Here is a 19463-nt window from a genome sequence, read left to right as displayed (position 1 = left end):
CAGCATGGATCATATCAGGATTTTCAGTGTTTAGCGGATTTATCATTAACTGACGGTCTTTAAAAATACCTTGCAACATGGGGAGAAATATATACCTTAAATGGGAATACGTTTCACATATAAGTAAGACATGGTATTCATCTTCCACTTCTCTGGATGAACAGTTTGTACAAATACCATTCTATTTTTGTACTAATGGTCAAACATAATATACATTTGCCTACACAAAATGAAACATTGATGTTTTGACATTTATGTTATGTCAATGCAAATCTGTATCTACTAGTATTTTATAGGGCTATTACATGGCCGCATGTCTCTGACTGCAGCATTAATATGCCTATCTGAGATATCTCTGCACTAAACTCACTCACTGGCAGACAGTAAAATACTTCAGTGACTTTCATTCAAGTACAAGGGATACTTAAATATCAAATTTCTTGTTGCAAATCCACACAAATCAATCCCACAGATCACATTTCTTGTCACAAAGTCGAACCAATCATTAAACCAGTGATTGCAAGTCCAGGAAACAAATGAAAAAGTGAGGGATGAATGCAACCATTGTTCACAGAATTGTAAATAATCATATAATGGATGGCAGCTTTTCACTGCTAAAATCACAAAAGTGGACTTATACTTGATTTTCTTCTATGGAGTGTAATTACAACACTAGTCGATGGACCCTGACCACTTTTATCAGACTGTAATTGTAAAATTGAGTGGCTTATCAGTTTCTCTGGTTACAACCATTATAGCAAATGTTGGGAGTTCGTAAAAGTTTTATCTAGCCTGTAGTGGACATGGTTAACATGGTTCAAGTCGAGTGCAAACTTCAGGCATTCCTCAACACTCTATAGTTCTTGCTTTGTGATATTGGATATTGTAATAAAATTGTTCATTACTTGGATTCCAGGGCCTCAATTGTAATGCTGCACCTGATATACTTACAACAGGCATAGTGTCAAGATTGCATGCTGTAGTCCAGTTACATGTTCAGTAATACCACCTTGGAAACAGCATCAGGTTTTTACCTGATGCAGAAATGTGCGTCCAGTAAGCACAAATGAAATGAATGGACGCAGAAACAATATATATTATGTCCCGAGGGATGTAAAATACTATTCATCGTGCCAAGTTCTTCACAAGAAATATAAGGCTCCTGTAATTAAAGTAATTATTAATTCTTACAGTACAGTATGCTACACCATTTCATTACTTCACAGGAGCCTCATATTTCCTGTAAGGATGCTTGAAATGAGTAATTAGGAGTCATCTGGACCCCTAGTTTTGTAGGACAAGCCAAAACCCGTATACAGTATCATGATAGATTGAAGTCTGCACCAAAACTATTGGAGTCTACTGACCTGAACATGCTGAAGTCTGCATCATATTCTGTAGCTTTATAAATATCTTCTTTGAGAGGCATTTAGAAGTTGGAGAACTAAATAAGGATGTACTTGCTTGATAACTGTCAGAACCTAAACCGAAACGTCACTCCTAATTGTAATAAAGAAGTTGTTCATTCATAAATCTTATCCTTACATATTTATTTATATCGACTATTATTTGCTGAGTTTACTAGTCCAAACAGAATTTTACTAGACTCAAGTATCAGACTAGAGGCTAAAGCAGTAGGTCGTATTGAGAAACTTCACCTTTCTGATGCTCCACTGGACGGTATATATATTCAATATTGACCCAGTTCTGTAAGGGGCATGAAGTACAGCAGGATCATGCTTCCCTTGTGAAAATTACAGATGCACATGACATATAATGCATATCTGCCCACCCTTGATTCTCCAGGCTGTATTATTTACTTAGTCAACACTCTCATCACAATATGAGGGAACATTATTGAACAAATGTAAGGTTTCAATTAATCCATTTGAATTATTTCAGGCAATAAGGATATTTTCAACAACTATTTCAAGACTATTTCCAAATTTTACACACAAACTAGGCACTACAGAATGAAGTCTCCAATGCCTGTGCATTAACAGTGAAGTTCAAAGCCAAGATAATGTATCACTGTATTACTGCATCAGTGCAATGTCCTACTTCCTGGTTTCATTAATTGTAACTCTCAAGTCAAAGAAGATAAAAAAAGAGGTTGAACTTCCCCAAGAATAACAGACAAAAAGGCACTGAAAAAAGTAACTATATCTCTGTATCTGCAACCACAGGCATCAAAGGCAAACAACTCTGGCAGGATGTTGCTTCATAAAGTAACCTCTTCTAAATTTGAAATGGCTGCTCACTGACAAGAACCAAGACTGCTCTGAGATAATTACTGAACTCGTTGCAGATCAGAAAGTCTTGTCACTGTTGCAAGATGTACTACTGTAGGAAGGAGTCCGGGGCTATTTCATCTGGGAAGCAATAAGTAAAGAAAGTCGAAGACCTTCTGTTTAATCACTGATGGGAGACCCTCTGACCAAGCTTGGCTGGCAGACACTCACTGCCATAATGTCTTCCCACAAGCGGTAATTCTAGGTTCACAGCAAATGTTCCTCACAGAAAACAGCACTCATATCAGACATTTCAGAGACATAAATCTTAGTTTTGAAAAATGATTGAGCCATGAAAGGTGCAAAAAACTTTATCATGAAACAAAGACTTAAGTGCTTCCAACTAATCCCAGTTTTGAAATCCAAGTAAGACCCATAGGTGCCTCGGATGGCTTCATGTTTCAGTTCAGGTCTATTTACTGCAACTGGCACTATCAGTGACAATATGATCCCACAGATATAACACATTAAGAGACCTCTTACCATTCTTAGTGTTCCCATGAAAGATCAATTACATATGGGTGGACACATTCATGCTGACATGTAGCAAACTGATTTGAAATCAGTAAAATCACATCCACTGCAGTCTCACAGTCAACACCCAAACACCCTTCACATTACCTGTATCACTATCCATAGTGTAAATCTTTCATTTTTTCACCGGTTTTTCTCATGCACTGGTATATGCAGATGTAAGTGATATTACAAAAACATGATCCGCGAAGTCTAGAAAAACCACTTCGATGTTCGCATCTGTTTACAATAAACTAAAAAGAAATATTGCCTTAAGACTGTACTGATACAACTGTCATGACTTATCTTCTGTAGCTTCAGCATTAGAAATTGGACTAGTCCTACAGTCCTTGCCAAACTGCCCAACAGTTAAGGTATCGTAAGGACTAGTAGAAATTTGCCATGCATTGCGATATGTTATCATTATAAGGACAAGTTTACTAAAACTGTTAGTTTCTATCACTGAGCTTTAGCTGAAAGTCCAAATATCATTCGGTTTATAAGTTCAGCTACTGATAATTAATATTAATGATATATTCACGGAATATGATACTAGAAATGTCCACAAGACTGAACTGTCTCATACTGGCATCATTCTCTGTAGATTTTAGTACTTACATATGGACTTTCTTAGCTGATAGAGTCAACCAAACAGACCTTTACTAGATTCAGGATTCAGACTAGTGGCTGTCCAGCGGTAGAAACTAACGTTTTTGGTCCACTAGTCCTTATAATGATAATATATAGCAAAACCCTAAAAAATGGCAAATATCTACTAGTCCTTATGATACCTTACTATTGGGCAGTTTGGCAAGGACTACAGGACTAGTGCCAATTTCTGACCCTGCTGTCATGGCATAAATTATCATGATGCATCAACACTTTCTTCAGCCGTTCTATACTTCGCAACCACCACTCACTCACTTATCCCATGAACTTGCACCATCTCCCATATCCCACCCCAGTTATGACAAGGTTGTAAACGTGTTACTACTCTATATCACTCTGATTGCCTGTCATAAATCCATGTTTTCAATTACGCTGATAGATTACTGTGTCTGTTAGGAAACAGTAAACCTTAACCAATAATTAACTCAACAACAAACAAGGGACAATAGCCCTTTCACACTCAACAACTTCACTACATCTCTCCTTTCTCACCATAAACAGCCTGCTTAAGGTTTACTGTGACTGACTCAAGTGCGTTTACTCCTCAACAATAGTTCTGATGGTAAATTATTCACGAAGCACAAAGGAAATTTTCAATATGTTCTGAAAATAATGGGCTCAAGGAATACTTTTCAAGTTTATTGGTGTCTAAATGTTTTAGTTCTTCTGTAATTTCTATTAAGGGAATGTGAGTTCTTCTAAAGAAACTCTAGTGTTCTCTACAGGTTTAATGGAGAAAAAGACATTTCTTTCGGACATGCAATATTCATAAGATTGGTAATTCTTAATCACACATAAACTGATAAAAAGAATTACAGACACATTTTCAAAAGGTAACAAGATGTGTGAATATAATTTTCGTAAAAAAATAATCAATTTTCTCCTTCTTCCAGCAGAGTTGGCTAGTAGGCAGCGAGGTAGTGTATTGACAGTGTATTTCTTGTCTATACACAAGGTATGATTCAATTCCTAGCTCACAAGGCAGCAATTTGTAAAGCCCTAACCCTTCACCCCAATCAAAAAGCTTCCTCTCCCCTCAAGGAGGCACTTAACAAGCAGCTTCAGCACTCAATACAATCAAATGTGACACAGTTTAATTTGATGAAATCTAAGTTGTAGAAAGCTCTGATAAGACAGCTATCACTTTTTTTTAGTTAAAACACAACCTGTGTATATGAGATATACAGTGTCCATTGTTAGCCAATCTGATAACAAAGAACTGAAGAGAAAGCTATACATAGCCTTGCTCCAAGGCTTTACTGAATGATAACTCCATGGATGTATAGTAATTCTATCCATATAATAGGCAAGTCTAGGTTAGCGGACAGCACTATGGTCGCTTATTAGTCTTTCAGGGGCAACTTGTTCTTGTTATGTATATAATCAAGAAATTATGATTTGAAAAAAATAATAATTGCCTTAGAGTGAGTGAGTTGGGTTTAACGCCGTTTTTAACAGTATTCCAGTCATATCACGGCGTGTCAGCTTAATGTGGGACGAAAGCCCGAAGTGATGCAGGTCTCTGAAGTTTACCACTTCGGTGAAACCCACGAGCACGGGTATGGTGCTGACAAACCTAGAAACATAATCGGGGCGAACCGGGATTCGAACCCACAATCATAGGTTTCTGGCGAGCCCAAGGGACGCAACTCTGCACAGCGAATCGCGGCGCCTTAGACGACTGGGCCACCCGTGCCCCAATTGCCTTAGAGACTTGTGCAAGTCTAAGAAAGCAACATCAGCTCTATCACGAGATCAACTTATCAGAATAGTCACCCCAGAACTGCCTGACTTCAGGTTACCTGGTTGGTTGTTTTGTTGTTTTACGCCGCACTCAGCAATATTCCAACTATATGACGGTGGACCAGACAATCCAGTGATTAATATCATGAGCATCGATCCACGAAAATGAGATTGATGACATGCATCAACCAAGTCAGCTAGCCTGACCTAAGGTTACCTGAACTTCATGAAGTCTACAAAACTAAATCCAATCAGAAACAACTACATTTCACATATTTAAGTGAGGATGTAGGGTTTCATATCACATGGGTACAGCACGAGGCGATTGCTTGGTCCCTGAAACTACCTATGGAAGAAATACAATATGGTTCAGGGACTGCAAGACAGACTAGTACAACACCAGAAACAGGCTTCACATATTGCACACGTGTTGGGAATCAAACCTGGGTCTTCTGTTGGTTGGTTGGTTGGTTGGTTTGTTGTTTAAGGCCGCACTCAGCAATATTCCAGCTATATGACGGCGGTCTGTAAATAATCGAGTCTGGACCAGACAATCCAGTGATTGATATCATGAGCATCGATTCACGCAATTGGGATCGATGAATTTCTTTAACCAAGTCAGCGAGCCTGACCACCCAATCCCGTTAGTCGCCTTTTACGACAAGCATAGTCGCCTTTTACGGCAAGCATGGGTTGCTGAGAACCTATTCTTCCCTGGAATCTTCACGGGTCGGGTCTTCTGTACGATGAACCAATGCATCAGTCACCAGCCCAGTGGCCCCATTCTAGGTGACCTGAGGATGTCCAACCAATCAAATCTGAGGCCAGTTCTACCTTAACACACGACAGGTTCATTCACAAATTTCTTATAAATACATGAAACATCAGTAAAACATCGTTAGGGCCAGAACAAACATAATCAATCCTATATTTATAGACACAACTAAATTCAAACTGAACATAAGCAACAATGTAAACATATTTCAAGGAGGTAGCTACCTATAATTATATACAAAGTCCAGCCTAAACCTTGAGGAAGCATCTCATTTCTATTGTGTAACCCAACCCTGAAGAACTGTATCCCGGCTATACAACCATGCTCACATTATCAACAGAAGCCAAGCCAGGCCCACATAACTGGCCTAGCAGACAATGCACACACAGTCTGCATACACTCCTCTCGCCAAGCCGGAATCACTGCCTGTCCCATGATTCTCATAAAAACCCAGAATTCCTCCTTCAAAAATGCCAAAGTAAGATGGTTTGGAACCCCTCATAGGATTTGCACCAATATTCCTGCTTGTATGACTTGAATGAAATTCCACACCCATCCTCATGGCGGCATTACATAAAGACTGGCTGGTATTTAGACTGCGGAATCTAGGTCCAGGATAAACAATCAGAAATCATGGTATTTACCCATGATAAATAATCCAGGAGAAATGTCAGGGTGGTAAGGCATTGACTGATGATGGTAATCTTCTCTGAAGAACAATAACGTTCCCATATAAGATTAGAAAACTCAGAATCAATATGATAATAACAAAATATTACATGTTATTCTTTCATGAACAAAACTTGACTTACTCCATATTAACACTTGTTTGAAGATGTGCTTATGAAATGTGTTTGACATTTTGAGTTTATGATATTACACATAATACATATATATGAACATGATATTTCTTTTCTTTATCCTTCTCATATCACAGTCCTTAAGAACTTAAAGAATAATACATCTAAACAACGTTAGAAATCGGCACTAGTCCTATAGTATAGTCCGAACCACCCAATACACTGAATAGTTAAGGGAGAAATTTGCCCTTTTGGGTTTTGCAATATGTTATCATCATAAGGACTAGTGGGCTAAAGCTGTTAGTTTCTATCACTGCTAAATGCTTTCTAGATAGGATTATTTACTGACAAACAGCAAAATCTGAAAATGTATTTTTTTGAATATATATATTTAATGAAATTGACAGCCACAAGCTTACGTTTACATAACCGAGATGTCCTTTTTAGCTGAATTCAAAGTGGTGTTGTACATTACTTAATGACAAAATTATGGCAAGTATTCCTGCAAACTGATCAGCATCTCCTAATGAGAGTTTTATAGAAGTCATTACGAGTGATTGATGCTGCACCGGGACATGTCTCTGCACCAGACACACAAACACATTAGGCCTGTGTGTAAATAAACACACCATGGGTGGTAGCAAACTACAAATATTTCATAACCAGGTTCCATGTTTCTTCAAGAACACCAACCCTAAGGAAACCAAATGACTTAGATCGTAAGGGTCATACTCAACTACCAAAACATGTTGTATATTACTGGTACTTTCTTGTGATACTCTGAAATATTCTGAAATTTACAATTCAAATGTGGCAAGACACTTCTTAGTCAAATGGGTTACAGTAAGATTACCTTAGTTAAATTGAGGGGAATATCTGACGTTACATTGCACACAATCCCTTTCTTCCCAGCAGGTGTTATAAAGGGGATACTGGGTAAGTATGACACAATCAATATGCCTTCCAACTAAAAGGATGAGTCAGTTATTTGTTTCCAACTTTGTCTTACAAAGAATTTCCATCAGACACAATCCATGGATAATAATAACCTGGTGTTATAAGGAGAACATGGAATATACGGTTATTATCATACAATTTTGTCTACCAAATGATGTCTTACAACCAGATACAATACATCGTTAACAACCTGGTGTTATAAGAACATGGAATATACAGTTATTTTCATACAATTTTGTCTAACAAATGATGTCTTACAACAGATACAATACATGGTTAACAACCTGGTGTTATAAAAAGCATATGTTAATAGCAGAGCTCCAGATAAGCTTTTGGTGTTGTGGGTATTTTACCCATGCATTTTAAAATCATTGGGTATCAGTAATTCTATCTGCGTATTCAAATTTCTGTTACCCACTAGTTTTTACACATGTGGGTATTTAAGTTAAATATTAAAAAACACTATTCATCTAGTCCCTGCAAACTGGTGTCGTGTGGGTTCGAGAGCTTTATAGGACTCAAAAATACCACGATACTTCCACAAGAAAGTGTGATGGCAAATGATCATGATGTAACTGTCATCGTGGAGTTTGGCAAGGTTGACGGAATGCCCGTTTTTTTCAAAATAGGTTGCTGATTTGCTAATCGAATACGCAGGGTTACTTCACAATATTTTGATGATACGCACAAGTTTTATTTTTGTAGCGTATCTGTAATGTTCGTTGCGTATTTGATACGCTTGGATTATATTTTACTGTGTATTTCTGCATTTCTGATGCGTAATTTACGCAGTTACGCAGCTTATCTGGAGCTCTGTAATAGAGTTCACTTCTTCAAACATTGATTTGAAGAGGCGAAGTTAGATTCAATCTATGGAGGGGAGAAACTGTTGTTTAAGGTTAAAACGGCACAATCCAAATCTTCAACCTGGAGCTATAATGAGGTAGCTACATTAGACACATGCTTCATCCCTGCTGACAAGTGTATATATGCATGTGCATGCCTCCCCATCACCCACATGTAAACAAATGTGTTTTCTATCAAGCATTCAGGCCCTTGAGCTGACCCCAGACCACAGGACTAATGGATGTCCAGTGCTGGCCAATTTTAGCCTTGTTTCTGGATGAAGAATTTATCAGATAATGACAGGCCAGCTAGTGCTCCCATGCGCTGGTCCATTTGGCTTGAAATGTCTACTTTAAAAGTGACAGCTCCTATGAAGATAAATCCTCAGCCAAACATACCGAGACAAATTTTGACAATTTAAGAATTGATGACAATATATTTATTCTTTGGGACATGACTAGTGTACTTATGTTATGAAGGAAGTAAATGGCATGCATTAAACATTATTTGGATTTACAACTTGATCTCCATAGGTAGAAGAGGATGCGTGGTGTTTAACAAAATGGTTTGTTCAGATTATGTCTGACAGGTTAAAATAAGCTCAACAGGAAACATTAAAAACAGTTTATGGCACTCAGCTCATTAAGTCTGTAAACCTTAAACCAATGCACAAACAATATCTTATCAAATCTGTTCATCAATTAATAATATTTTATTCACAAATACGTTTTTCATAAGTTTTGAAAAAGAGTTAAGTTTATCAAAACATATTTGATCTTCAATAAAATATATTTAATCAATACTTTCAAAGAATTTGGATATTTTGAATGCATTCTGATATCATTCTGCTCACAACTGAATAGATACTGGAGTTATACTTTTTATTAATGATGGTTGTCAAGTTCTTTAGGTGGAGAGATCTTTACTTCTTTCATAATACAGATGGAGTATTGATAGAATGCATTTGCCCCCAGCATGTTAGCATGTAAGGGGTTAAAGTGTGATATGTGCTAGTGTTATGACGGAAGACAACATGAGCTTCCTCGCAAGTTGTGGAGAAGTTTTGATAGTGCGATCTCACATCCTGACACCGCTCTCGGCAAACAAGTTACATTTCAGTCCCAAATTCTTTCCATGCATTTCTGAAACCACCCAAAAAGTATTTTGAAAATAGGCCAATTCACATGCAAGGAAAACACAATTAGAATCTAGGTGTAAAACACTGACAAATTTTATTACCCTCTTTCAGAACACAGCTTTTTCACAATTCCAGATTGTAAATTTAACAATCTGTTGGAAAACACAAGTGTGGCCTATTTTCCAGTTCAAACACAACAGCTTCAATTCTCTGCACGGCATGTGTGAAAGGTCGACCATTTTTTCTGACCCATTTTAGCTATCTTTGACAGCCATCTTTGATATGTTCACCTCTCTCGCTAACACTGACCCCTCACTCCATCTGGCAACACACTACTAGCATGGGATAAGGTGGCAGCAGAGAAGTAGTCAACATCTGCATGTTTGCAGGATAATAGTAGCATTTATCTGAACAAAAATTACTAGTTACAAAATTAATTTTCTTCATCCAAAACTTGAATACTATCTCTTAAGTTTAAGATAAATGTACTTGTCAAAGAAGTAATTGTTCTGATAATGTCAATATTCCTGATTACATTGCAAAGTCATCAGGAAAGGTCCATGGGTGGTCAAAATATGCTGTACTGGGCTCCAGATAATTAGTCTTTTAATCAAATAACGCACAAAATGAATTTACCTTGATGATAGAAATCAATACTTTTCTAAAAATACTCACAAAATATTATTTAGTACTAACATTAACATTTGATTATGTTCTAAAGAATTAATGGCATCAGGAAGTCAGAAATTAATACTTTTATTAATACTCCAACATTTTACATCTCAAATAGTCTCAAATCAGAACTCCCTATTGAATCAGTTCAAGGCAATCTTCTCAATAGAAATCTGCATAAGCAATTCTGAATCCCATTTATCAGTGATGGCTTACTGCGTCTTGCTAATGAATGAAAAAATCATGGCAGTGCAGAGAGTAAATAGATTCATAAACACGATACTATATAATCCCACAAAATCCCAGCTTAATTTCCGCTCCAGTTTTAACAGCACAAACACCTTCCAGAACATCAGAACATCAGGACATGACAAGCGGACAAAAACTATTATTTTGGTTTAATTTTTCATGAGTAATTACCAACAACTAGCGATAAGTTCACCAGGCGACAATCGATTGATCAAATCCTCTGGTCTGGTTTTAGCCCCAACACTGCTTCTGTTTACAGGATGTGAGAAAACACTTCAACTTATCAATGAATTATACCACTGCATGACACGCATGCATTTGCATTCAGCCCAGCATTCATCCCAACTCAAGTTATTAAATTGTGAATTATTCCATTGTTGCTTACAAGATACGTAGCTGACTACATAGCTTCAGTTTATTCAATATTTGTCTAACACACAATTGAATACTATATTTTAAGTGTATTTTGAACATTATGCTATCAAAACCCCAAAACTGAATGATGGATTAAAGAGCTGTGTGTTGATATTGCTTCCTGATCACAAGTGGGGACAGGTAGTTATGTGGGTGCCATGTAGTAGAAGGAAGACTGACTTGGGGTAGGGGGTGTGGCTGCATGCATTGTACCACATCCCACATGGCTTGAACTGGTCCATAAATTTATCAGTCCTACAATACTGAGGATTTAAGTAAATTTCAAACTTGCAGTGATTGAGTAGTATTCTGATTAATTGACTTAATCAGTGTCTATTCAGTGGACCTCCATGATTGATTCGTTGATCTAGATTTCTAATTTTTATTTGTTTTATTTGACCACATATTTGCCTCAAAATGATGCTCCATCATGATTTATCAAGCAATTCCCAACACTACTAAATATTGATTTCTATGTTCATAGGCATACTATCAGGGATTTATCAAGGCATTCTCAGAGGCCAATCTTTGTCCCCAGGCCTAGAGCAAATATAGGTTAGAACATATTCCCAAAACTGAAATAAAAAATCAGCTTATCATAATTTAAACCAATGTTTTATCTTTACAAAGCTGACTTGATCTTTACTTTCCAATATAAAGAAAAAAGTGTTGATAATTAGTTTTACATTAGAAAATTTAAGATTTTAAGACCTATAAATATATTCATAATTTTGGATTGTCAGTATTGCTGACCAGTAAAATAATATGGGTCCCCTATCCATATATTTGTAAACCCTGGCCCACCAGTATGGCAGGTAATGATCACTTGACCCGTATGTACGTACTGGGTCTCGGGAAGTGGATGGGTGTATCAGTGGGGCAGGTAAGAAGGTGAAGGAAGGTAAGATTAGCCCTTCTACCTCCTGTGCCCATTATCTTATCAGCAGTAATGAATCTTCCATTGACACACAGGACTATAATACCCTGGTGCACAAATTCCATGGCCCTCTCCACCTGGCTAAAGGGTCGACATACTAACTGTCACTTACTGAGTAGTCAAATATTTATCAAGCAGTGCATTAGGGGAATACCTTACTGAGTGAAAAATGACACTACCAAATCCTGTGATTGCCAAGATATAAAAGTATGTGTGCCTCCACACAGGCTTGGGCCTCATCTATCAACTGTTATTTTGTTTTGTTTTCTGTCGATGCCTTGACGAAGTATTTCCACCCTGATGAAATACATGAAGCATACTATACTAAAAATTATTCTGAACAATGTTGATGCTTTTATTTGGATTTACACATATCTGAAACAGCTGCATGATATATCAGTGCAGTTCAGTTAGTATGCCCAACTTGCCCAACCCATGTCTATATAGTGCCGGCAAGTGGGTAAATGTAACATAGTTGACTTCTAACAAGCATGAAAAACAGTGGTATTACTATTAACTTTAAAACTCAGATGTACCTGACTAGTCATTTTTTTCTTTTCTGCACATTTCCCATTCGCTGTTGCTTCAGTTAATAAAGTTTTTGTGTTAAAATTAAAGTTTTCTTCGTTTCTCTGATTTATCGGGGCAAGTTAAAAAATTTGGTATTTGAACACTCCTGCATATACATGATATTAAAAGCATGATCACAATTATATTTAAAAAACGTGACTCATAACACAATATCAGGATATTTCTGATCATGGAATCCAGTAACTCTCCCTCTAATGCTACATTGGATAAACAAAAGAAATCAGGACAAAAAAAGTCATATTGGGGTTTACAAAGTTGTTATTATTATTTTCATTTCGACCGACACAAGCTAATTGGTTAGAATAAAACAGTAAAGGATACAATAAGAAAATGGCAGTCATTTCAGCGGTAGAAACTAACAGTTTCAGTCCACTAGTCCTTATAATGATGGCATATAGCAAAACCTTTAAAAATGTCAATATTCTACTAGTCCTTAGGATACCTTTACAATTGGGCAGTTTGGCAAGGACTATAGGACTCGTGCCAATTTCTAACCTTGCATTTATACACACAGAGCAACAAAGGCCTAGTCTAGGAATGACCAGCTTCTTGCATTATCACACAGTTGACAACGAATGATAGAGGATGATAAGTGCAGATAGATATGTCAATATGATAACTATGACACACGACTTTCATGTATCGCCTAGAGAATACAGCTAGACAGGGTCACCTTTGTCGAGCAACATTAACATCGATGTGGACTGTCTCTTAAGGGCCATCAACTCCTAATGATGCAGATGACCAACAACAAACTCACAGACCACTATCATTAATGTTCTTCAGAAGCTTCCTTTAAAATAGATAGATACTGATGCAAAATAAAATACTCCAATCTTTCAATTGATTTCTGGGTTTTCTATCTTAATCAAATAAAATCGCACTCTTAGCTTATAAATCACTGTCTTATTCTCTAATCTGGTTTTCCATGCATCAAATTTTAAGCCATTACTTTGCATGTCTAAGCACAAAATCTTCATATGACATGCATCAGCTTTTGGGAAGCAAGCAGCTTTTACACTAAATTGATCAGTAAGAAGTTTTTAAAAAAGTTGTGGTTTTAGGAGCCAAGTCAAAATGCTTTATTGACATTTTTATCCAACACATGCCAAATGGGACTTTTTACACAATATTCTTAGAAAGTTTTCTTTTTAAAATCTGTAAACAAAATGCACCTACTGGTTGACTACATTTACTTCTAGGCCTCGTAGTTGGAGCTCTTTCCTACACTTGGTGATGTAGACATGCTTCATGGAGTGAGTGAGTGAGTTTGGTTTTACGCCGCTTTTAGCAATATTCCAGCAATATCACGGCGGGGGACACCAGAAATGGGCTTCACACATTGTACCCATGTCGGGAATCGAACCCGGGTCTTCGGCGTGACGAGCGAACGCTTTAACCACTAGGCTACCCGACCGCCCCCATGCTTCATGGAAGGAAAACAGTATTGGTGTTTCACCCCCGACACAAGTACATCAGTCACCAGGGACGGTTATCTATTTACTTAGTAAAGTAATCAAGTTTCTCCAACACCATAATGCCTCATTTAACTGCTCAGGTTATAATTAATATTTCAGGCAAAACATAATCTGATATTCACTTAAAGTTAAATAATCTTAAGCATTGTTATTAACCCATTAAAATACTATTGTTTCTAAAATACATTGTCTAACACTATGGTCATTATATAACAGTATGTATACAATTGTAATAAGTGTTTCACAAGTTTACTCAGTATAGTTCAAAGCATGGACCAAATTGTTAATGTGAATGACATGATCATAGGAAAAATATAAAAGTTATAACTATTTTAACATAAGTTGGAAAAAAACTACATACTACCTCCTTTCGTTTTTCAGACATACTCTTTAATCCAACATAATCATATGAAACCAACAATGTCGGACTAACAGGACTTGACTGTATTCCAATTTGAGAAGGTTTTTTTTTTACATTTGCAGCTAACTTGTGTAGGGCTAGATGAATCCTTGACAACAAAGCTCATCTCCTTCATATTCATCACAAACTGAAATTATTCACAAATCAAATCAAAATTGCACTGGTCGCTTGAATTGGGTCTAGTTTTAATGACTTAACATCTACACAGAAGTACTTGTGTTCACCAAATATATCTCTAGATCCTTTGTGACATGGCAGCCAGGCAACTAAGTGTAAGGAGAGAACTGGGATTAACTTGGTTGTCTTGTAAGCTAAAAAGATAAATAATTTACTCACTAATTCTACCTTCAAACTGGCTTGGATTAAACCTATCAAGGTGTGTTCCCTCAAAGGGATATAAATAACCTTTTTACAACCAGATTTTAAAAAAATGACTGCACAATTCATGAAACACAGCTATGTAAGCAATGTTTAATCTTTAGGGATGTGATTTCACAAGTCAAGGCAGTTGCTGAACTCTCCATTTGGCGAATAATTTTAAATCAATACAATGTATCACCTTCAACAAGCAGCAATATAATGTGTTTTTTTAATTTGTATACACTAAGTAGACAAATCATGCATCTCCCATCATTGGATATAAGGAAATATACACCAGAAAAACCTGCTACAGTCCTGCACCATAACTGTGTTATATGAACTTTATTAAACCGAAATCAATCTAAATAATAAACAATCAAGTCTTCCCAGTTCTATTCCACAGCATAAAAGAAACAAGTTTTAGAGGAGAGAAATGTAACTTCTTTGAGAGGCATTTAGAGAGAAATGTATTAAATATGCTTAAAAAAGCACCAGGGGAGAAATGTCTTGTGTAACATTTCAAGGATTTCCTATACAATGTATCAGTCTACTTGCTACACTGTAGTACGGATCTGTAGTGTGTGACTCAGTGTAGTTAATGAACCTCACAAGGCCAGGCTAGATGTACACCTGACTCTTCCTGCAGTGTTACCTCACCATGACAGTGCCCATTAACTTGGGTGGACTCCTAATTGGATTAAAGCTGATTGGATTAATTAAGGTAATGAATGGTTAGGTAATACAGTTAGGATAACAACAGGCCAATGATTGGAGTAATTGTGAGGTTTGTTTATTGAGGGTGATATGGTTGGTGAGAAGTTTACATCTCAATTATATAGTATTTGTCTTGCAAATTGTTTTCTTTCCATGAATAACAAACCTTTCCTCGACACAAGATTGCTTATATGATGTACCCTTATTGATTCAACTAGGTCTATATACACTACCAACTTGATAATAATCAAAGAGTTTGTAGAACATTGAATGAAAAGGGATACTAAGCCCAGCAAGGAAATATTGTATGGTATTTATGTGTTGCAAACATTATATTTTAATGAGTAATACGACAGTTTTATTACCGTCGAGCAGACGATAATAAATCAAAAAGATCGTCCATGAATATCGATATAGCCACCCTCCAGACAATCGGTATGACAGCAAAACTTGAGGGTGTCATCAAGTAAAACTGCCAAAGTTATAAGCAATGTTGGGAATACAATATGCGTGTGTGTGTTTGGCATAATTGAGTTCTATTTTTAAAACACAAAACGTTCACTCACCTAATCTGACCCTTGCATCATCGAGACGAGCCACTTCACTCAGCAAGTGAAGACAACCAAAGATCGCGGTCAAAGAGACTGCCAACAACGCTCCTGCCACATGTCGCGTCTGCATCACTCTCACAAGCCGGGGTAACATCACAGCTAACCCTATCTACACGTCATTCATTCATCTGGAGTGAAAGAAGTGTCAAAGATCTCCCAACTCTCCAAAACATCACATCATGAATCGCACGTTGTCAGACACCTATGTACGATTTGACAGTCGGTCTGGGTTAAATTTACAGACACACAGACAATCGTATGCTTGTCGAGCGTGAACGGACACTTCCTGAGAATGTTAAAACACCAAACTGTATCTTTAGCCTTAATATCCAACAGGAACCGCAGGAGTAAGTTAATTTACAACTTGACAAAGCCCGCTTGAATGTTTACTAAACAGTAAGTCCATCTGCTTCCTGGCTTTACGCATGCGCTCTTCAAAGACTACTTCCCTATTGAGTATTTATGTTCGCGTCATGGCCAGAAAACGGCTTTCTAGTGGCTATTGATTAGCTGCGTCTATACAGACCCGCCTATCACTATGCGTTCACGGCAAAGGGTGAGTGCACCACTTTGAGATATTTATCAGTATCGGACTATGGTGATAAGAAAAAAAAGGCTCAAATGAAATCTGCCAGGCATCAGCTATACCTCCGATTTCTGATTTCAAGGAATGACGGTTCAGAGGCGGAAACAGGATCTTGAAAAACGGAATTGCACATAATATCTATTAACATGAAAGGTGTCTGAAAAAGGGGTGCACAACCTTGCACATCCCCTCTGGATCCGCCAAAAGCCGTTCATGCCAACGTCGCTTTTGCAAAGGAGATAGATATCTAGTTTCATACACTAGTATACATGTAGTTTTGCACGATTGTAAACTTTAACTTGTGTGTTTGTTGTTTAACGCCGCACTCAGCGATATTCTGTAGTCTGTAAATAACCGAGTCTGGACCAGACAATCCAGTGATTGACATCATGAGCATCGAGCTACGTAATTGGGATACGATGACTTGCCTTAACAAGTCAGCTAGCCTGACCACCCGATCCCGTTAGTCGCCTCTTACGACAAGCATAGTCGCCTTTTACGGCAAGCATGGGTTGCTGAAGACCTATTCTACCCCGGATCTTCACGGGTCTTTAGTAAGGTTGAAATAACCACTTGAACACTATTTATAATTTTATGGCTGCAGGATAGTTGCCTCTTACGACAAACATGGGTAGCTGAAGACCAATTCTAACCCTGATCATCAGGGGTTAAACTTAACCTTTAAATCAAATATAGACATTTTATAAAACCTTGTAGACGATATGATGTGGTATTTGTTGACATACATCACAGCTTGTTGCTAATAATGTTACAGGTAATAAGATTACCATTTCTTTCATATCATTTGATAATCTACAATTTAAACTTAAACTGAAAATCTGATGCTTAAACATCACGAACTCACGTGCAAAATGACATGGAATAAATCCATTACATATATATCCGTGCAAGTTGACACCAACGTAATACTTGGCGAATCACGCAGATGATTTTTCACACGGAATATAAGAATACATAAAGTTATATAAGTTTCATAGCCAAGCGTTTTTTAGAGGTATATGGTTATAAAACAACTGAACCAAATAGATAACGGGATCAACCACCACCTGAAACCATGGGACCACAAGAGACGCTATAGGTATACAGCTATGCTTCTGACTAACTTGTACTGTTATATATATACCGTTATACATGTGTGCGTGTGTACATTCTATATATATACCGTTATACATGTGTGCGTGTGTACATTCTATATATATATACCGTTATACATGTGTGCGTGTGTACATTCTATATATATACCGTTATACATGTGTGCGTGTGTACATTCTCTCTCTCTCTCTCTCTCTCTCTCTCTCTCTCTCTCTCTATGACAGTGGAATATCTTCATTTACTATGTAACACTTGGACTCTCCGTGTGACTATCCCTACTCGACACACTCTCCCGATTCTAGAGTTCTAATTTACAAATCCACAAGGTGGCGTCGAATCCGATGGTGACACAAAATGGAAACAGTTTAATGTTTATGTGAGAAAACTACCCACATTGTCCAAATAAATTTACGAACTTAAGCTGTTTTGAGAACGACATGCCCTTTAAGACATTCATTTCCATTCGAAATGTGTGTTGTCTTCAAACATTGGACGCGTTTACATAATCGATTTCCGGGGCACGCAATCGGTATTTACCGTTATTTCCACAAATTACCGCATATTCACCAAGTATTGAATAAAATCACAACAAGTTTTTCTTTATTTCATGTTTATCCACAAGACGATCGGACGCATGAACAATATACGTGGCGACCAATGCTATCACCGCTAACGATTTGCCTGGTCGAAGTTGCGCGAATCTGAAGTTCGTAACATTAGTTGTGAGGCGAGTACTATCTGTGAATTGCCTCAACCTGAACTTCCGCCGGGGCGGATTTCAGTTAATTATACGATTTGGGGAAAACGACGAGGCATGGTTGAAATTAGTCAGACCTATGCAGTATCTGAATGATTTTGAATGACCCTACATAATTGTGAATGACCTTTATTCATCGAATCTACACAACAAAGAAGGCAAATAGCCGCATGTAAACGTGTCTCTCTTTTTACGGATAATATATGTCATATGATTGTTATATGGTCCCTAATGAGAGTGTATACTTATCAATGAACAATGTGCAGAATGATATAGCATATAGGTGCCTTTCATCATCGTCGTTTAACATCAGCATTTACTACAAAAATAATTTTATCTCAGAAATAGATGTATTTTTCAACACTATTAATTGTATAATTATATATCTGAACCCAGAAGTTTCAACCTTAACCCCGCCCCCTCTCTGCACTTCACACGCCAAGCTTACTTCTGTTAGAACTCGGTAATCTATTTTTTAAACAGGAAAAATTACGGTAAATTGGCGGTCTCAAACACCGGGTATCGATTAGCCATCTTCACAACATATTTGTTTCCAATAAACAAAAAACAACAACAAAGGTATCGGAGGAAGATTTCATCACTGAGAGTTAAATTATCATAAAAATATATATATGTCAGCTCTTGTTCAGGTTTTAAGTGACCACGTGACCGAATCTGGACCAGTGATTGATAACATGAGCAACGACCCACACTGTCGGGTACGATGACACAATCAACCGAGACAGCAAGCCTGAGCACCCGGTTGATTCAGTCGCCTCTTACTACCACCATGTGCAGGGTCCCCATTCTGACCCAGATTCCGAACGG

The 19463-nt window shown here is 37.4% G+C and overlaps 1 protein-coding gene across 1 annotated transcript in view; it reads right to left on the bottom strand.

Annotated features, from left to right (window-relative positions):
- Positions 1-16582, bottom strand: part of LOC139459836 (heparan sulfate 2-O-sulfotransferase 1-like) — a 216436-nt gene extending 199854 nt beyond the window's left edge. Inside the window, exon 1 of the mRNA XM_071241541.1 lies at positions 16135-16582. Coding sequence (XP_071097642.1) covers positions 16135-16273 — 139 coding nt within the window. The 5' untranslated portion in view covers positions 16274-16582. The remainder of the gene's footprint in view (positions 1-16134) is intronic.
- Positions 16583-19463: the final 2881 nt, after the last annotated feature.

This window comes from Haliotis cracherodii, unplaced genomic scaffold (genome assembly GCF_022045235.1).
Source record: "Haliotis cracherodii isolate W230 unplaced genomic scaffold, xgHalCrac1.p SCAF_13, whole genome shotgun sequence".
Lineage (NCBI taxonomy): Eukaryota > Metazoa > Mollusca > Gastropoda > Lepetellida > Haliotidae > Haliotis > Haliotis cracherodii.
The sequence above is the reverse complement of the archived record's forward strand: the minus strand, read 5'-3'. Positions and strand labels throughout refer to the sequence as shown.